Source organism: Gobius niger (genome assembly GCF_951799975.1).
Source record: "Gobius niger genome assembly, chromosome: 8".
In the NCBI taxonomy this organism is placed as follows: Eukaryota; Metazoa; Chordata; class Actinopteri; order Gobiiformes; family Gobiidae; genus Gobius; species Gobius niger.
This window is the reverse complement of record NC_136859.1, coordinates 12,954,891-12,976,756: the sequence shown is the minus strand read 5'-3', so window position 1 is coordinate 12,976,756 and position 21,866 is coordinate 12,954,891. Positions and strand designations below refer to the sequence as shown.

At 40.4% G+C, this 21,866-nt stretch overlaps 1 protein-coding gene across 1 annotated transcript in view; it reads left to right on the top strand.

Moving 5' to 3' along the window:
- kcnn3 (potassium intermediate/small conductance calcium-activated channel, subfamily N, member 3) overlaps window positions 1-21,866 on the top strand; it is an 84,767-nt gene that overhangs the window by 16,064 nt on the left and 46,837 nt on the right. The window contains exon 3 of the mRNA XM_079560929.1: window positions 6,090-6,185. Within this exon, the coding sequence (XP_079417055.1) occupies window positions 6,090-6,185 (96 nt within the window). The remainder of the gene's footprint in view (window positions 1-6,089; window positions 6,186-21,866) is intronic.

The following is a 21,866-nucleotide window of genomic DNA, read 5'->3' as shown; positions in this document are numbered from 1 at the left end:
TTTAGTTTGTTATTAATCAGACTTAACCAGTTTTGTAAACAATTCACTCTTGTCACATGACCATTGAACCTTGTTGCTAATCTAAATACATTCTGAGCTAAGATATAGCGTATTGTATTATTAGTGTATTCTGCCTAAAATGTGTGGACTTATGTTTAGCTTATGGGATTAGCCTACAGCCAATACAGACCATATGCAGTTTATAGTGACAGCACAAGGAATTGTAATTGTCTGAGACTTTCCATACGTTTCTATTTGGTTTTGAAATTAGGAGAGATTGAGACAAATGCCCTGTGTAATATACTTGGCATTGACTGATAGGATGCATGTACTGAGTTAAACATGCTGACTGGTAAACACGGGCCTAATGTGCTTGAAATAGAGGTGAAAAGAGAATGGCTTATACGGTAAACTAACACATCAAAGGTATATGGCACAGTTTCAGTCAGTGATTTAGAAAGAAACCGAAGAATAGGAGTAAAGACATTTCCATTTACCAACGAGCGTGCGTTTAAACATGTGCTGCTGAAGTGTGCGTTTTACTCATTAGCACAACAGTGTTGCCACCTAGTTTGCTTCAGTGAGTACAAATGAGCTGCTGAGCCGAGCGGAGACAGATCGACAGGGAGAGGAAAGTGGGAGCGAACAGCAGCTCCAGCTTTGGTTGTGAGGAAATCAGTGCAGAGCTGAAGATAGATAGTCTTTCCTGGTGTTGTGCACTGGGCCATAACCACACAGATATTAGCAGCAAATGAACAGCACTCACCTCAGAGTGGCTCTCTCTTCAAAACAACATACACTGCTTTCATGTGCTCATGTTATGGACTCAGATTTCTCTTTTTCATTAGGGCTGGACTCACTGTCGACTGTGGCCTTTCTTTTTCAAATGCCAATACCTGCCAATTAGAGTCTACCACAATTAAGCTGTACAGTTCAGCAAATTGCATTGAATTGTGATTAAATGCATGGCCGATTGCCGTTACCTGCATGGTGCTTTTCAATTGACAGGTCTACAGCTAAACCTGGCAGTAACACTCACTGTTTGTACTTTGAAGGAAAACTAATACTATTTTAAAGTCGATATTTGCGTTATTGAGGATTAAAAACATTATTTTAGGTAAACCAGCATTGATACTTCATGTTTTATAATCTGAAGTAATGTCTTTGTATAGATAAGGCTGTGTCTCTGGGACACTGGGGGTAGAGCTGGTCAGAGGTTCCCCTGGTGCTCCCTCTGTGGGCAGCAGTGGGAATGGCTGCAGTCCAGGACATTCCCCTTACTCATCCGAAAATCCCCCGGGGCCCCAGAATTCTAATAATTTACTCTATTCAAAGAAATTTGTCATTATTTTTTAGCTAAAATTGCAGAAAAACAACATCTACAATGACTATAGCTAAATACGGATTATAAGTGGAACATTTTTTGCAAATTTATGTACATTTCCTTTCAAAATAACTTGTTTCATAGACATGTTTTGGGGGCCCCTTTGTAGTGCCTCTGAGGTCCACGGACCCTAAAACTGCCTGAATGAAGTGAACATAAAGTCTGTTTTGAATATGTCTCCTAAGTTAATGTTTTCTCTGTTCCTTTACCTACAATATATGATTTATTAGCATTTTTGTATTATGGTATACCCCAAAGGAATCTAAAGTCTACCATAGCTTACAAGCCAAAATGCAGATTGCCCTGCATGTGACCTCGGCTAAGTATCCAGATCTAGCACTGTTTTTTCAAATCTTCACCAAAACTGAGCAGCTGCAGCGGAGATTAAGAAACTAAACAATGTGAGTTTTTACAGTGTTGCGTTAAACACATTTTTCAAGGCCGTACATTAACATAATAACATGCTCTCTTTTCCTCAAGACTTACTGGTAATATATATTCATGAGTCTAATAGTGTCATAAAGCATTAAATTCAGAGTATAAAGCCGCTGTTAATGCCGCATTACTTCAGATCACAGCCATCATGCTCCATAACCCCTCTCTTCATTGCTTCTTTGTTAGAAATATGAATGAGAACTACTGTGTAATAGGACTCCCTTGAAGCAGCCCCAAAATTTTAAATGTTATGGAAAAGTTCTCAGTTCTATCAATACTCTTTTGGTTTTGTACAGTAAGTAGACTCGGAAACATTTAAAACAGAAGTAGTAACATACACTGCCGAAAACGACCAAGAAAATAGATTTGACTAAATGTTATGATCTGGAGTCGGTCAGGTTTAGTTTCAGCAACACTATGTGGCCAAAGAAGAGATGACCTGGTTATTCTATCAATGGATTTCTTCTTCCCGGATGGCATGGGGATATTCCAAGATGGCAATGCCAAAATTAATCGGGCTCACATTGAAAATCTTTGGGATGTGTTGGAGACGGCTTTGCGCTGTGGTCACACTCTCCCATCATCAATACAAGATCTTGGTGAAAAATCTTTGCAACACTGGATCTTTAAACATTGCAGAAGCTTATTGAAATAATTTATAATGATAATAATTTCGTGAAGCACGCACTTACTCACTTACTAATGGCTAATCCTGCCATTCTGTTGTCCTTTTGACCAAACCTGGGTCAATATATGGAGATGTACCCCCCCCTCCTGACAGGTTGCCTTAGTGGCGTTAAAGGGACAGTGGAGTAGCCTATACACCTCCCTTTAATTATGACGGCTAACTTTTTGAATGGCAGTCGTTGGCTTGATGTGAGCAAACATTTGTCAAAGCGCTGATAATGTCTTTTGTTCCCTCAGCTTGATGTTATCTCAGTCGTGCACATAGATATTTTTTTTATACCTTTCTTTCAACAAGCTGCAAAAGCAATGATCCAAACACAAAAGACAAGGACAAACAGCAAACGTTTACGCTTGTGATGCGGGTTCTGCACAGGCCACCCGAGGAGCAGCGGCATATTGCTCTTAGCTCTCTGAGTTCAAAATCAATGCAATAACTTTGCTCATTGTCTGGCTAATCCTTGGTTCCTTTCTCTCGTGTGTTACCTGGCAGCCTGAAGCATCACCGTTACCGCGGTAACCCATAATTTTAATATGTATCGCGCTGAATCGTTCCTCTAGAGCGTTTAATCATGTTCTTAAGTTTTTCTCTCATTATAAAAAGTGCCTTGAGTTGTGTCTTGCTTCATTCGGCGTTTTTGAGCATTATGTTCGATTCCTCTCAAAAGCACAAAACACCCACTGATATCATGAGGCTCCTGTTTAGGGCTGCTTCATTCATTGCAATTCAATGGAAATGGCCACTAAAAAAAAGGTCACATGCTTTTATATTTCGTTTCCGCCTTTATCTTTGATTACAGAACGCATTTGCTGTAGTGTATTATCATTTCAATAAGCCTCTGCAATTTCAAAAGATCCAGTGTTGCATTAACTTTTCAACAAGATCTTGTGTTGATAATGGGAGAGTGTGACCACACCTTAAAGGCTTCTCCAGCACATCCCAAAGATTCCCAGTGCCAGTGGGGGTTAAAGGGATATTTCAGGATTTTTGACATAGGGCCTCATTTCCTAGTTATTCAGAGTGTTGCTGATTTATGGAGATATTTTTTTTTGTTTTTCATGCATGTTCTTATATTTGAAGAGTTTCGTGGCGCTAGGCTAGCACATTTCTACGGTATCAGCTAGCCTGCATTAAAAACAGTCTGACTCCACTCCACAGTGCACCTGAGGCAAATCACATGAATGATCGCATTTTGAGGGACCAAGCGCCACCAAACTCTTCAAATATAAGAACAGCATGAATTACAAAAATAATATCTCCAGAAATCAGCAACACTCTAGGAAATGAGGCCCTATGTCAAAAATCCTGAAATATCCCTCCTTTTCGACAAGATCTTGTGTTGATGATGGGAGAATGTGACCACAACTTAAAGCCTCCTCCAGCACATCCCCAAGATTCCCAGTGGGGGTTAAGATCTGGACTTTGTGGCGGCCAATCCATCTGTGAAAAATGTCTTAATGCTTCCAGAAGAAAAACCCTGGATGGAATAACCTGGTCATTGAGGATGTTCAGCTGATCTCATTCTTCTTTTCTTTCATATTGGCTGGCAGCTATTGTTTTTTTGCTAGACCTAAGCTGCTTCACTCCCACTGTGCCAGCGGAAAATGAGTTCCAGCCGTTTTGCATGCTCAGAAATTAGGGATTAATTTGTTCTCATTATTTGAAGCTATGAAAAAGGAAAACTTCTATATGAAGTACCTATAAAATGATGATTTAAGCTATGATGAGCGGGGTTGCCAGAGTCATCCTTTCCTAAGTCTTTTTCCAACCTCTTCCGCCCAAAGGATCCACTTCTTAGCACATCTTGCCTTTTGATCTCCTTCCTTCTCATGTGTAGTGCAAATGTGTACGTGCGAGGACTGTCTAAACCCGTTGAGTGTGCGAGGAGGTGAGAGGGTTAAAAGAGCGCTATGACTTGTATTGACTCAAAGTTCCCCCTCGTGCATTGATTACGGGCCCTATGAAAGCAGGCGAGCAAAGGGAATTTAAGCTGCGCTGCCGGGTCCTATTGACGAGCGCAATCCCTGCCAACCACTTGCGCTCCGTGTTTGAAAGTCGGCTTTGTAAATGTTGGCTCATACTCATAATGATAATGTCCGTGCTGTGGTAATGTGGCTGCTGATATTTAGGGCTACAAGGTCAATCACGCTATATCAAAGTGGCAACTGTGGGCAGCAAGAAAGCCCCGTGTTCCATTCCTGTCGGCCTGTAGGTTCAGGTTGGGCGCTACACTTTCTCCTACTACACTAACATACAGTGCATGCGCAATCGGGTCCCCCCTGAGGCCAGGACTCTTCTGAAAATTAGATTCTTAATCTCAGTGGGCTTTCCCTGGTTTAATAAAGGTCAAATAAAAATAGAGTGGTCGCAATTAGCAAAAGTACAATTTCCTCTGCAGTGAAATAAATATCCCTGTGTTTCCAAGGCGACATGTCATGCACTAGCTTACCCTGAAGTATAACTCTGAAAACTGTTTTGGATTATGTGATTCTGCTTTTATTGGTTTGGAGACTTTCTCAGTCCTCACTAATGTTAAAGGGATATTTCAGGATTTTTGACATAGGGCCTCATTTCCTAGTTATCCAGAGTGTTGTTGATTTCTTGAGATATTTATATTTTTTAATTCATGCAGTCCTCATATTTGAACAGTTTAGTGGCGCAAGGCTCGTGCTAGTAGCTAGTACCCTGCATTAAAAACAGTCTGACCCAAGCACTGTGCGACAGTTTAAACACGACAATTAAAAAACAGAGTGACAGTGGCGCAGATGGTAGAGCGGGTCATTTCATGATCGGACGGTCGGGGGTTTGAATCACGGCTCCTGCAGGTGCAGAATGTTATTGTGTCATTGGGCAAAACACTTCACCCAATGCCTATGTGTGAGTGGTTGGTGGTGGTCGGAGGGCCCGTTGGCGCAGATGTGAGCGGCCTTGCTTCTGTCAGTCTACCCCAGGGGAAACGAAAAGCGCTATACAAATTAGATTCCCTTCCCCCTTCCCACAGTGCACTTGAGGCAAATCACTTATAACACCAGACTACCGAAAATATATACAAATGTCTGTGTTGATGGAATCATTTTTGAAATATAACCATTTTGTATTCAAGAGAACTTATATTTGAGCAGCATCAGCTTCCTGGTTGTAAGCTACGCAGCGGCGGAGCGATCTGTTAGGTTACCGGATCTACAGTAGTTTGTTTACCTGCGGCCGGCATTACTACACATGGAATTCACAAAGGAGCTTTCTACAAATCAGATATGGCAACGTTTGGAGGACTAAGTGATGATTTTGAAGAGTTTTTTTAATGCAGGCTACTAGTAACCATAGACATGCGCTAGCCTAGCACTAGCCTAGCACTAGCCTAGCACCACTAATCTCTAAAAAAAATATATATCTCCAGAAATCAACAACACTCTGGATAACCAGGAAATGAGGCCCTATGTGAATAATCCTGAAATATCCCTTTAAAGCTCTTGAACATGTTAATAATGTTCACTGTGAACTGACTCTTAGTTTCAAAAAGTATAAAAAAAAATCTATATGCAATACTCACAGTACTTAATGTGCGTGTCTGTGTTTTCTCTGCAGAGCTCCATGTATTCACTCGCCTTGAAGTGTCTGATCAGCCTGTCCACCGTCATCCTCCTGGGACTCATAATCGCCTATCACGCTCGAGAAGTCCAGGTAAGGCACAAATATATACGTCTGTGTAAGGAATGTCTTTGTAAGTGCTGTGTTACTGATAACACCTATTTGCAACTACCAGATAGTAATTATGCATTAGAGCCACAAGATTTACCGCAATCGAATCAAAAACGGCATTTAGTAAATTGCGACGGCAGCAGTTCTGTCCGTAATAGGGTTCGGGATGGGATGTTGTGAATTCACTGTTACCATGGAAATCTGCCATGTTTGCAGGTAATAGCAAATATTGCCCATAGACTAACAATAGCAGCAGTATATAAAAAAACTGCAGAGTCACTACTGGTGCATACATCTAACTGTAGTGGGGAAATGTTTTAATGTGAACAATACCCTTCAGTATGTTACCTTTTAAAATCTTCATTAGGTTATGATGGATAAAGTCCACTACAAATCCCATAATCCTTTGTGAAATTATGTCACTATCCTGAACTCTGTATAATGTTGTTTGCAAACAAAACAGCCCGGTGTATCCTTGGCTTGACAGTGAAAACATTCTAGCCCTGTAGTTTAGTCCTCTACAAAATATTGTGAATCACTTGGGATTCTTGTATTAGCTTAGCCATTTTTTATAACCTGCTTTTAATACATTTCCGTAAAGCACTTGATGCTTGATGTATAAACTTGCCCTGCTGACAGGAAAATTACACATGGAAGTCCTTTTCTACGGGATTTCATTAGTGCTACTTTTGTCTTTGATTCTAATAGTGAAAAGGTCATAATGCAAAATGGTTTATAACAAGAGTAAAAGCAGGTCCATTGGTATAGTTTGACCAAACTCAAGACACTGTAGTTTAGCCTGTTATGTGCCAGGTTAGAGTTAGGGTTAGGAATTATGCATACCAGATCTCAAAGCATATTTACAGGGCAGTTTACAGCCTATTTGTCATGTGTAATATCTCATTTGAAAGCCAAGACCTTCTTCTAGTTTCTAAAACTATGTGCAAGATCTGTGTGAGTGAAACACAACTTAAATCACACGACAATAATCATAACCCTAAACCTGAAGCTAACGCTAGCCCCCCAAGGACCAGTTTTTATAAGAATGGTGATAGTGGTCTATATCGAGAGTGAGAATACACCCACTTTGGTTTTGAATTGTGTTAAATATGGAAGTTTCTACTGTAACAGGATTTTTAAGAGAATATATTAAAGAAAATTACACTGATTTTAGTTCTATTTTAGTTTTGAACTGCATGTATTTGTGAATTGGGGTCAAAGAGATTGTGAACTGACATCTGAGCGACCTGCTCTGGTGCAGCTGAAATCCTCGTGAAATGTCCCTTTGTTTATTAATCCAACATCTACAGGAGCTGTCAGGTCTTTTTTTCCTCCTTTTTTTTCCTTACAAAGCAAAGCAGCACCGGCTGAGGCGTTCAAGGGTTGCGGGGAGAAAAAAGTACTGCGCTGTAAACTTAGTTCTAAATGTAATTATTATGTTCTAGATGTCCATAGAAAGTGACAGTGATTTTCATGAAAGTTGCAGTTTAACAAATAAATGTAAATCTCAAAATATTTACTTTCTACATATCTTATTTGTGCGGATGAATGTTTGTCGAACACAAGATTAATGAGATTTCTGTAGCTCATTGAATGCAATCAGAGCAGCGTGTGGTCTAAACAGTGTGAAGGGGAGTGACAGGGGAAAGCCAGGTGAGGGGAGGGGGTGCTGGTGGAGCAGAGCAGAGCAGCGTTCACTACTCCACCTACTGATGAAAAAAATGAAAAATCATCATCGCTTGAGGCAGTTTTAAAGGGACTAGATGGAGTTTAAAAATGTTAAAATTATGTATTTTCCACCCCCATGTTCCAGCAGTGTCCTAGTGTGTAGAATGAGCCCAGGCCTATTCACCACAACTGCTTCTATTATCCTGCACTGTCACTCAAAAAGTGTTCGTTCGACCTGAGGTGGCAGTAGCGAGTATAAAATGTAAACTTCCATCTAGTCCTTTTAGGCAAAAAGAAGCTGGATTTGGTCTAATGGGTGATATTTTCGATGCTTGTATTATTGATGCTGTGGTATAAACAAGGACTGTCTATTTCACCTCAGCTGATACACAGGCATTATTACTTAAGGCGCCCTGTCATGACATCATTATCTGGTGACTGCCTCTTTGCCCCGAGGCCATCACTTGACGCATGTTTTCATGTAACTTCGGCATCACATGGATATGAAAGACGCTGAAGGTCACATAGAGATATTATTGCCATCAGCATCGGTTACAAACGCGGATCTCATTTGCGTCGTCCTTACTTCCTGTATAAGGGTTGATAACATTTCCTAGATCGGTGGGCCCAGGTGCGCCTCACCCCCAAACAATTAATAGCTTTCATTAGAGTCTAACCAGGGCAGGCAAGACACGTCAGGACGCCTTTACATTGAGTGGGAAAGAGCACACTTGTTACACGCACACATAACAATCAAGCTGTTCGATATGTCAACATGGAGATTCTTGCTCCTCTCGTCCAATCAATCAAACGCTTTCACGCCTCATGATATCTGCTTTGCCGTTCGTCATCGCATGGATATATACCGCGGTGGTTTAGATGAGGTTTCCGTCTGAGGCCGTTTGCGATCGATGCGCATTGACTATTTATGGGCGCCTAGCGGGAGTTGCGCCCAATGAATGCCCCCATGGCTGGCGATCACTCCCCCCGCGCGCCTCCCCGCTCTATATTAGGTTCAACGTTGTGACTTTCTTATTACATCACACTGTAGAGCTTTGATGTTGGAAATGTCTATTAAATCCGAGAGTGCGCTGTGGGCTCGGGATTGTGCGTACCGCAGAGAGTGGATCAATGTTGAGCCGTCGTGGCTTATGCATTGACACACCCCGAGAACCAACAAATGGGTATTAATTTGGTAATATGTGGTAGCATGCATTAACATAGGGAGTGACTTTATATTGAGAGCTCAGGACCTAAGTGACATTTCAGTGAGCAGGGCACATAATCTGATGAGACTTCCCCAAAGCACTCACGCACAAACTACTTTAGAAACTGGGCTTTATTTGGGGATCGATTCTGCAGACTCCAGCACCAATATTATGATAGGCTAATCATATTATAATAATGATCATGCTGTATATTTTAAAAAGCTATTCAGTTTGGTTTAATTTTGCCGTATTTGGGGTGCACAACTAATTACAGTCTAATCAAAATTGCAGTAATTATAAAATCGCAAACCTCGGAGAAACAATAACAAAACGTCTCCATGAGGATTTCACATTTATAAAACCTGCTTGCTCAGTGTGTCATGCATGTTCTGAATTGTGTGAGATTTGTGTGTTAGTTTAGCTGTTTGAAAGTGTTTTTCTCAAATGTCACAGCGTCAGAAGTGATTAAAATGTGCATTGTGTTAAAGAGGGGGTATTATGCTTTTTTCAATCACGTAGCACCAGTCTATATCACACATATAAAATTGCTCTCTCAAAATGGCTGTAGTGAATGTCTTGAAATAGGCCTCTGTCTCTTTAAGAACCTGTGGCCCTTTCCGACACGCCCCGTCCACACGCTGTCTGTGGCATCAGTGGGGAGGGGGTTCAGCTGAGGAGCAGTGGTCGGTTACTCGGCTGGTGACGAAAGCTCGGAGGCGTCTCCAGGAGGTGGGGGCGTTCCTAGGACTCAGGCAAACCTATCTCTAAAATGGCCGCCATCAGAGTTTTTACAGATTACTCAAAAATACGTGAATGTGCCAAGGCAACACTTCAGGCATGTTTTTAATGAGGGAATGACATAATAACATGATTAAACATGAAAAAGTCCATTTTGCATAATACCCCCCCTTTAAGTGAGTCTTTATTTAAGACATTCACATTGTAGACCTATTTACAATCTACTGATTTTAAGCTTTGTCAGAGAAATCACTACTTTTTCCTTCAATAATAATGCAGTTCTGTACAAGTGTTCCCTGCTTTGATTTTTAAAATTACAGTGTTATTTCTTTAAAGGGACTAGATGCAAGTTGGTCATTTTTATACGCACTACTGCCACCTCAGGTCTTATGTGTAACTGCAGTTTCTATATTAAGCTCATGCATGACCCGAATTAACACCTTTTTGAGCGACAGTGCAGGATTTTAGAGGCAGTTGTGGTGAACAGGTCTGAGCTCATTCTACACATTAGGACATGGCTGGAACGTGTAGGGGGAGGAAAATACATAATTGTAACATTTTGAAACTCTGTATAGTCCCTTTAAACTATTGTGTGTGTGTGAGGGCGACAACAGCGTGAGGAAAAAGATCCATTAAAATGAGTTTTGCAGGTCTTAGTTTTCAAATGAGGTGTTACTCAGGCCTAGCTTTTAGATTTGGGTGAAGCTAAACTGGAGAAAATGTGCTTGGTTAAGATGGGGGTTAAGAGGTTAAATAAATTGACGTTACCATAATATTATATTATTAGTGTCATGATTCAGGCATATCATATCAAATTAGGAGAACGATAACTGTAACGAAACAGATTATCTGCACTCAAGCCCCTTGTCACTGGGCAGGACGTTCTGTACCAAGCAGCAAGTGGATAGTTTGCACTCAAGTTGTTAGAAGTTGGGAAAAAGCTTGAGCTTGAGGGACTTGACAAGAGCATTGGGGGGAAGGATGAAATGCTAGGTTCATTGTAATAAATAAATAAAAGTTGCAATTCTTTTGGTGATATAATGAATATAGAGCAAAATATCATGTGTTCCAGTTTCATTATTATACTGCATTATTGGGGGTGAATAGGGAAGAAAATGGGGGATAATTTTAAACTTTTGCCCTTTGTGTTTTATGTTTTAAAACTGCAATTTTGATTCAGCTGTGATTAATAGTTCACTGAGCAGCCCTAACAGTTTATATATTTGATATTTTCTGCACTGTTATAGCTCCTGAACTTCAAACTTATCTTGATTTGAAAACCACAATAGCAAATCTTACCAGAAATATCAGAATTAGACAAACAAAGCCAATGCAATATAGCTGAAAGGGGTCTATGGTAGTTGTAGTAAAATAGACAGGAGTTTTAGGGGTTCCAAAGGTCCTACACTTTCTTAATCGACCTTTTTGGTTTAACTTTTTTCACCGAGCTAATGAGAAAACACGCAGCCTTGTTCAGATTCATTGATAAAAGAGACGAACCGCGTTTTTTTTCCTCTCAAGTTTGATGTCACATTGGAGTCAGTCATCCTCCCACACACACGTGACAGGCAGCACTAATGCCCACAGCACAAGTACAGGCAGAGAGTCGCTACTGTAAGAGAGGCAGAGGGAGAGAGAATATGGTCCTCTGTTAATCTCTTTGAGAAATAATTCCTTTTGATTAAATTAAGTTTGCAGTTTGGGAGGGCGCAGGGACTGTATGGGTGGGGAAACAAATGCGGCAAGGTGGGGGAGGTGAGAGCGAGAGCGAGAGGCAGGGATTTAGCCCAAAATCTCTGAGACTGAGCGAGGACAGGGATAAATTATGTGTATTTCGGCCTGCAAATGGTATAGGCTTTAAATCAGCGTGCGTTTTTCATACTTGGACAAATGTTTTACATTGTATGTAAGCGTCCGGGAGGATTATGTCGGACTGCAAAATTAAGCATTTCCTATCACAGTTTAATTGATTTATATTTGGATTGATGTAAGTTTCCCTCCTCCAGTGTCTCACTGGAATATAAAAACAGATGGTTGTTGTGGCTGAATCAAAAGCTGACTTAAAAACAGATTGCAATGTTCTTTAATACAAGAGTTGAATGATAAACCGTAGAATGAGGAGAATACAGAGAGGATTTACGGTTTTCAATTCAGCTCAGTGCCTGCTACACATCGGAGGCACATTGTGTGGTAAAAGGTAAAAGTCCTGCCGTCATCACCACCGACACTTGCACAAAAAACACGTCCTATAATGTTCTTTGATAATAGAATATGAATGATTTGAACATAACTAATGCTCCCCTCTGATCTATATCCTGAGGTGGTTTGCAAGTAAACAGTTCTTTACTCATGTTGGGTGTTTCTTTGCTGCCGTGCAAACATGTCGCCTGAAGGCATCTTTTACTTCATGTATGAAAACATAATTATGGATAAATCTTCCAAAACCATGTCAACACAGACATTCTTGCCTTCATTCTTCATTCAAGTCATTCTCTATAAACAGCAGGTCCCTGAACCCATTCTACTTTAAAGCAGAACTAAGTAACTCATCCCCTTAGAGGCCATAAGCGCCACTGCAGGTATAGGAGAATGTTGCGTTTTTTTTACTCATTAATTGTACGTGAGAGTAAATACTACACTGACAGAAAAGACAAAGGGACAGAGGGATATTGTACATCCAATTACACAATGGAGATATTTGTTTTTCACTCAAACTTTTCTGTAAATACTGTTTAAGTGGTGCTAGCCCACCGTTAGCTTTGTCCGTTAGCCTAGCTTCTTTTTCGTGATTCCATTAGTGTGTATTGGGGCCTTTGACCCTGAGGTAAAGAAGTTGCAAGTGTGGTTTTCTGGCCAAAGACACCAGGGGGAGATGAAAGACCGCCCAATCATCCCATTAACATTTGTTTTACCCCCGAAGGACTCCAAAAAGGATTTAACAAGTTACTTAGTACTGCTTTAAATAAGTGCCCTCTGCCTCAAAGTAACTAAAACAAACATAAATTCACCAACATGCAAATTTGTCAGCATGTTAATTAATCAGTAAGTAATAAAATAAAATAGAAATGACAATAGTTTTTATATTTGTATTTCTTGAAGGCTCTTAGTCGTACAGGTGTTTTCTTTAGAGAGGCGAGATGTCCAACACTTAAACTACCCAGCACAGTCGGCTGAAGAACCTTTGTCTACGATCTGCCATGTTGTTTGGAAACGTAATTTACTTGAGAGCTTTTTGTCGCTTTTTATAAATTAGCCGCTGTTTGACACCATAACTGATCCATTGATGCTATAAATAAATCTAAAGAAAACAGATGCAAAAACAAGCTCATTATTTGCATTTTATTTTCCATAATTTATTGCACGCCTGCTGGCTCCGGTTCCTGTTTGTGAACTGGTATTTTGCTTTGCCGAGATCAATGGCAAACACAACAAAAGCCGAGATGCCGACTCGTTGTTCGGCGCAGATCGCAGCCTCAGATTAGGACAAGTTTGAGCAGAAATACAGGATATTAGTTTGTGCGTGACAATATTGTACATGCAGGACAGTGATCGCGGTGATATCAGCTTTAGGTACAGTACAGAAGAAATATCTGTTTGCAAACGCATTTTATAATAATTTTATCTCATTACATTGAAATCTATAGACAAGATGCATAAATGTCAGTGTAAATTCTCAGTCATAGTGAAGGCATTTTGAGAGCGGAAATGAATGTACAAGCTCTCAAACATGCATGAATGAGTGATTGATGTTCAAAAGCTGAAAAAAGTCAGACATGTAAAAGTTTTGTCTCTTTCTCCTTTAGATCTAAGATTAGTCTGATTTTAGTTCTCTTTAGACTTGGTTTTAACTTCTTTGAACTTCTGACCTGCATTTTCTGACTGGTTTCGAGATCTTTCTGACTTATTTCACTTTGCTGCACTTGAATTGACTGTTCTTCGCCCAATGTTGGATTTTTTTTTTTTTTCCTCATTTCAAGCTCAATTATCTTCAGACCCGTAAGAAATGTCATGGCAGGGGGTGCCCCACAACCATACGCTTCTGAGTGTGAATTTTGGACCAGGTGGGCCCTTTCTGCCTGGAATAGGCTGCGTTCACGTGACATCACAACATCCTAAAGAGCCTGGACTTTAAAACTGAGGCGGTATCTATGGCAACGGTCAAACTGAAAACATTTTTCTCTAATATTTCTGTCATTACTGGGACATGAAACTAAGGAGGTCTCAAAGTTTATTATCTTCTTTGTCAGCGCGTGTAAACTAAGGCCCAATTATTTTCTTTAAAAGATGTCCAAAAGTGATGACAATATTCAACAACGTGTGCGTGATATTGGCCGGTAGAAAGGTCTTCCTGCCATGAAAATAAAACAGTAGGTGAGGTATGTGAATCCAGTCACTCCCAAATACTGATGAGTTACAACATTTGTCAATTTTCTTGCAAAGCAGATTTGCATTTCACGTGTCATGGCTCATGCTTTTTGCCTGACAGAAAAACAAACAGCGCTGTGTGATGATGTCATCAGGCCGTGCCGCTCAGTTTACTTGCGCAGGCTGGCCAGCAGGGGGCAGGTGTGAAACAGAGACCATGAAATCATTTGTACTTTAATGACTGTTCAGAAAAAAGAAAATATTCAGCATAGTTTTTTGATAAATAAATAAAATAAAGAAAGTAATAATAATAATCGGGATTTCAATCATGACTAAAATAATCGGGATTATTATTTTTTCAATAATTGAGCAGCACTAGAATGAGCCCAGACCTATTCACCACAACCACCTCTAAAATCCGGGCACGGTCAGTGAAAAGGGTCCGAAGTGCCGTCATGCACGAGCTAAATGCAGTTACACGTATGACCTGAGGTGGCAGTAGTGAGTATGAAATGGCCAACCTGCATCTCGCCCCTTTAAGTAAGTAAGTACGTGCTTTATTTGTCATTGTACAAAACAAAATTGCATTCGGGTGCATGTTTTTGGAGGTAGGGGATACCGGAGTACTGCCTTCAGTGCTTCTCTGGAAACTGTACAGCGCCTCCTGGGTTTGTCCCTGTTTCAGAGCGTGGTGTCCTGCACTAATCAGCTCCTCCACCTCCTTCCTCTTCCTCCTGCGCAGCTCCCTGCGCGCCACAACAGTCTTTCTGTTTCTCAAATGTATCCGTGCAAATCTTGCCCGGATACCTCCATGTTTGACCCTTTTTTGGCATGTTTGTTCTGTGTCTGGGTGGGATACATCCAGGCACTCTGCCACATAAACCTAAAACATGCACAATTGGCTAAACTCAACTCTTCTTTTCCTTTCAACAGTACATCTTGTTTCCTCCAGTGCTTCACACATGTTTCAGGGTCAATTGCACTGTCATGACCCAGGCGCTATGAATGAGAAATAAAAACAGTATCAAAATGAAATGTAATAATGTAATAGTATGTGCTTGGTAATGTCATTCATTGATAATAGCAGCAGTTCATTTACACCGCTAATGGGACAGGAAAGTGCTCATTGTGGGTGAATTTTCAGCTCATTGTTTTCATTGTGGTTGTGGTTCAGGGATTCAAAGCTGTCCGTGATTCATGTGGTGCATGTTTTGTTTTTTCACTCCCAATGTTTATTTGTTTTAATGTTGTTAGCGCTTTTTCCCATGCTGCTTATTTGCTATAATCCTGTTATTTCTCCCTCCTCTCCTCCCCCTGCGGGCTCTGATTGAATTTAAAAGTTAAGTTCTGAGACGTAAAAACTAAGTGCGGCCTCAGGATCATGACAAAGCCTTCAGCTGCTGTGTCTTGTACCATTCCATCAAATTAATCTGCCTCTCTATTTGCATCGGTGCATATACTCCAGTACCGTGAGAGAGATGAGATTTGGGGATTTCAGCGTGTTAATCTGACATAATAAGGATGCGTGTTGTATCTGCTTATTGTGGTAATCTATTGCAGTGGTTCTCAACTGGTTGCCAAAGTGGATTGAGGGAGCATTTTCAAAGGGGTCACAGCAGGTCTTTGCCAAAACTGGCCACAACTAAATGGTGTTGGGAGCTTTTGATTTTCAGCCTTATTTCTGTGTGAAAATGTATTTTTTTCATGTTGTACAACAGAACAGGGTCAATTGTCACTTGTGCTCTGACTTGTTCTAACCAGGACTATAAAATGTAATGTGTTAATTTAGGGCCGTCACGAAAAATGACCAATCGACCAATAAATACATTTTTGGGCTCGATATTTATAGTCTGTATATTTGCATTTGTTGTCACTTTTTTCTAATGTAATACTTTAATTTTTACCATAAGTACTAGGGCATGGCGATATGGCCTAAAATCTATATCACGATATAAAAAAAATGTGGCCATATCGCCTTTGCTCTGCCCAATCCCGTCAGACCATGGGAGCTAAGCAGGGGTCTGGTCGGTATTTGGATGGGAGACCGTTTGGGAACACCAGGAAGCCTGAATGTAGTGAGTGAGTGAGTGGTTGGTGGTGGTCGGAGGGGCCGATGGCGCAGACTGGTTGCCTTGCTTCCGTCAGTCTACCCCAGGGCAGCTGTGGCTACAAAAGCGTCTTTGAGTGTCCGGAAAAGAGCTATATAAAGCTAATGCATTATTATTATAAAAAAGAAATATCACAGTAACCATATATTTGACGATATCATTGACAATGGTCAAATTACTTTACTTACCTTACGGGTAAGTTATTATTATTGGGAAGGTTAATTCAATTCTATTTTCTTCATTTTTAGATGAATTTTTATGATCTACTCATTTTACATTTTAAGCACCTGTCCCCGTGATCAACAGTCAGTGTTTATGTTGCTCTGATGGAGCTGAGCATAACATAAATTATATTGTGATAACGATATGCGATACGATGTGGCCCACGCCTACTAAGTACGTTGTATTACATTGTGTTTCATGTTCTTTGTGGGATAATTTAAGATCAAAGCTTTACTGTCATTTATGGGCTTTAGGGTTAGTTTCCGTGGCATTTAAAGGTCTTCAAAAATATCGGCTCAGTATAAGTGTCTAATTTCAAATTCTGTTATCGTGACAGGCCTTTGTTCATTTAGTCTTAGAAGTGGAAGCAGATCTTGGACTGACAGAGCTGTTATGACTTTGCTTTATAACCACATGCTGGTTTGTTTACATAAACATGTTTTCTCTGGGGCTGTCTTTTACTGTTATCCTCTTGAGCAATGATTATGAGTACATACGAAATGCTGCTGTTACTCAATTCATTTTCACCTTGAGTACAGATATTGTTACACGTTTTAGCACCGCATGATTCCAGTTCAAAATGGTGGCCTTAGTCACACAAGACACCGTTTTGGCTAAAACACAGTTAACACAATTACAGCATATTTAAGATTTTGCTAAACATTTTATCCAGCTTTCTTTTAGTTTGACTATTGTTGTGATGTTTATTGTCCCACTTCCTCATTAGACACTGGCAGGAAGTGACATAGATGAAGGACAACAATTTTAAACTGTTGCCGTGCCGACCATGTTATGTCAATGGGAAATGAGTCAAACTGCTCTTATCTGGAGCTTTACCTCTATCTATGTCACTTCCTGTCAGCAGATTAAAAATAAAATATAAAAACTTTTCTGCCCAACATTTCTTTATGCATTTGCTGCTTCACTGAAATAGAATTATAATTATTACTTACAGCAGATGTTATCCATCTACATAAGTCAAAATCACTTTACTGTTTGTGTGACATCTTTGGAGATACATGTACAGTATAGGGTTAAATCATTTTGCAACAGTATAATTTTAATTCTTGCACATTTTTATCTTGTCCAGGATAGGAGTTGTTTTTTTTGTTGTTGTATTTTTTACATAGCTCCATGGAGACTGGTATTATATTGCTTGCAAAGAACATGCCATTACCTAATTGCAGAGTTAGGCATTTGCTGATTGTTTTTTGTCGTTTCATTTCGATTCGTTCGCAATAGCTTGAAAAACAGTGAAAGTTTTATTTGGTCGTCAACAGCAGAGTGTTTTGAAAAGAGCGCATTTCATAACCCCAGTGTGTGTTTTGTTTCATTCCCTCTTTTGTCTCTACGATTCTCCACACGCTATGCTGTTGTTATCTCTAAAATTGCTCGTAAGTTTGGTAAGAAGCCTCGTCAAACTAATTGTTCACGTATCAATAGGGGGAAGGCGGTGGATCAGTGCCCAAACATCCACCCACAAATACAAAGGTTGACAGTTTGAGAAATTCCATCAATAATGTATAAAAAAAAAGAGTTTGTGGTTGATTCTATAGCGTGACGTTGGGGAGGACTCTCTGCCCTTGCTCATTTTCACCTTGTCACATGTGGTTTACACAGCCCTGGTTTGGTTCTCTTTCTCCCTTGTTACTTCTCGACATCCTGGTGTTGACTCTGACACATGCATTGCCTCCACTGGCCCCGGCGTCCTGTCACTGTGTATGTCCTCTCTCGTGCCCTCTGCTCTCCCAGGCCTCCATCCTTTCCCCCCCTCTCTCTCTCTGTCCTTACTGCCTCTGCTCATCTGTCAAGGCATCGCCTCCAACCATTGCAATCAAGTAAAAAGAAAACAATACTCGCTCTGGTGCAGTCATCTGTGGTTGTAGTGCTTTAACATAGCAGCTCTTTTGGCTCCGTCTTCGTGTCAGTTTTCGCAGTTGGTAGTTGCAACTGCAGTCTTTTTGGATTAGTAATTGTGAGCGTTCAAAAAGAGATTTCAGTTCAATTATGATTAATGTTGGAATCCCTAGTTTCGTCTCTTGTTTTTTGTTTGGCGTCTTTACCAGCTCGAGCATCCATAGGCAGCGAGCGAACAAGCCAAAAGCCTGGGGTAAAAAAGAAAGGCTTTGTGATGGAGAGTTTTTATTCATCTTGCAGTAGAAATGACAGAGTCTGAGCTGAGAGGAAGCTGACAGAGATGTAGGATGTGCAGCCAGAACATGGCACTCTGGCGTTGTGCTTAGTCAGCGGTGTGTCAGCTCAGTGACATCTCTGAGCCTTCATGTTTTTAACCCTCATTTTTACAGCAACATTATGTTACTTCAGATTCATCAGTCATTATTTCAACTTTCAATACAACACATCCCCATTACGAAAGGCTTCTTATGCAAAGACGTTTCACGTACAATTGTTTTGCAAATGGACAATGAACTAAATCCAGTTTTAGCTTATGTAACTGTTTCTGTCTCAGCTTTTCTTTTCTCAGCTATATTATTTCCCAGTGTAAAACAGTATGTTATTTTCATTTTGTCCTATTTCTTTTTTACTCCCAAATCTGTGTGAGTGCACTGAATACTGGAAGCTTGTCTCGTGTTCCTAAAGCTTCACCACACTCAGCTCCTGTGAAACACAAGGCCTCATTGAGCTCATAAACTTGCATGAAATCTTTTGAAAGGTACCAATTGAATTGTTGGTGAAATTAATCAAATAGAGAGTGCCGGAGAGGGTGCTCCGTGGAGATATTTTTGAGGTGCATTAGTGCAATCTGGGCATTAGTGAACCGTGTTATTCAGTTACTTTTGGAGGATTTCAGAAGCATTTCATTGATCAACAAGACACCGTCTTGGCACTCACAGCCACTTAAAGGCAGGCACATGGCATTAGGAAAATAAAGTGAGCAGCGCTCTTCTTCCATAGCGCTTGCCGATGATGTTGAACAAGCCACACTTTGTGATGTGATGTTGTGTATACTCTGCATAATGTCCCCGTCACATGGCAGGTTTAATGGAGAATGAACAGGAATCCTTCGACAAGAAATAAAAATGTCCCTCGTCTTTCCAGGAAATGCTCAATTATCCTGCTCTATTTGCAGCTTACATGCTCCGGGCCATTTTCTTAAGTCTCTTCATTTCTCCACATTTGCATTAATTACTGAAAACTCTGCTCCTGAGACACTTCTGTTAGTGGGATTCTCTTTTTATTTCCTCCCAGTTGCTGTTTCTCAGATTTTCTCGTGGCAAAGTCACAACATCTCCAGCGCCCACACCAAAACCGTGAACTCCCCTCATCTGCACTCTTCCAGACACATCCTCCTCTCCTCACACCTCTCTCTCTTTCCCTCCTTCATCTGTCTCTCTCGTTGCACAGAAACAGCGTCGGGGTGTTCCCTCCACCACACAGTGTTTTCCTCTCTGCATATTCACCTACTCTCTGCTTGTGTGGTCAAATTGGCCCAATTACATTGTGTGTATGTATGATGGATTCCAGCCATCTCCCAGAGGTGCGAGCGTGTGTGCAAGAGGATGCTTGAACACTTTAGTCCCCAGTGTTGCTTTGGTGATTAGGGCCATGTCTGGGCTCTAGTCTCTCCTGGGTCCGCTGGGAGTTGCAGAGTTGAAGCTCATCCGCCTGCATCAGCCTCTTTTTAGACAGGCCGTCCTGTGTGACAAGGCCATCTGGATGTGTGTTGTGCGCAATGTCTCTTCTCGTGGCCAGGAACAAGTCTGCTTCCGTGATGAGGGACTAAACATGATTAAAGTCCACCCATGGCGCTCGGACACTGAAGAGGCCAGAGCTTTGATGGATAGACGGAGTACTGGTGGTGACATACTTCCAAATGTAGCAAGTAACGCCCCCACACGCCTCCTCAAGGGTCACGGGGGAAAGAAAATATCTTCTACCTGGAAATACAGAATGATCAATGAAAGTAAACATGCCAATAATTAAAAGTATTACTAACTATTATCTTTAATTCCTCTATATCTTATCTATTCCTACATAAGTCCTAAATGCTTACTGCTTTCTTTGTTTTTATTCTTCCAACATCTTATAACTTCTTCTCTTCTGAGTTCCTTCCTATATATGAAATGTATTAATAGTCAGGGACCCAAACTCTCAAAAGCTCTTTAAATTGGGTTGAACCTGACACCGTCTGATATATGCTTTATTTGTGTTTTTTCTGTTAACTTTGACCCTAAGGACCAATAATTGGAGGGTCTGCTCTGCTGGAAATATCGCGAAAAAAAATTGTGGCCATTTTAGTGTATGTACCCTGTATTTTTATCAGAAAAATGTGAAAAACGACTTTTTTCCCTCAAATCCTCAGTGGGTTGAGTAGGCTGTCAATAAATGCATTCCAGATACACAGAACACATGTGCTGAGAACATCCACTGAAAAAATCGCTCTAAAAACACATTTCTACACATTTTTGCATCAATTTAATACAAAAAAATGTGGCGTTTTCTCACTTTTTTCCAATATTTGTATCTTTACTTCATTGGCAATCAACTATTCCACCCAGTTATGGCATCAGTCAATATGCCATTATTTTAAACAGACTGTAGACACATTCCACAGAAAAAATGATCAAAATCCAACCAACATTATTGGATCTGTGATGATTTAAAGACCAATAAGTGATCAACAGACTCAGAACCTCGGAACTGTCAAAAGTCACTTTTGACACTGGTCCATATTTTGGTTTAGGCCATTTCCAGCCCATTAGATAATGATTTACACCAATGTATTTGGTATCATTGGAAAGAAGACATTGTCATGTTTCATTTGAGCCCAAAGGTTCTACTCTGTAACAATTGCCGTGGTAACCATAGCTCCTCAGACTCAAATGTGAGAACATTTTTTCACAATTTTCACAAAAAAATGTTTTACTACGTTTAACGCTGTTTCTTCCAGAAACATCACAGACATAAATCTCTGATACTGGGCAACTCTCTAGACTCTGAGGATTCAGGAAATGTATAACATGTCAGAACTTTCTCAGCTTAAGGCCTCACTGTGAGCCATGAAGCAAAAGAATGTCCACCTCATATGAGCCTCTCCCATAGAAATAAGCCTATATCTGCCAGGTTGGAACAGCTGGTGGGACTTTCTGACCAGGACAGGCCCAACGTAACTTGAAATTACATTTATAAAAATTATAATTATTCTGTATCATATAAGCTGTATCTTAAATTGTAAAAGAAAAAATATATATCCGTATTCTGTAGCCTTTAACAGTACAAGTGAAACTCGGAAAATTAGAATATCGTTCAAAAGTTCATTTATTTCTGTAATTCAAGTTAAAATGTGAAACTAATATATGATATAGACTCATGACAAAGTTGCATATGTCAAG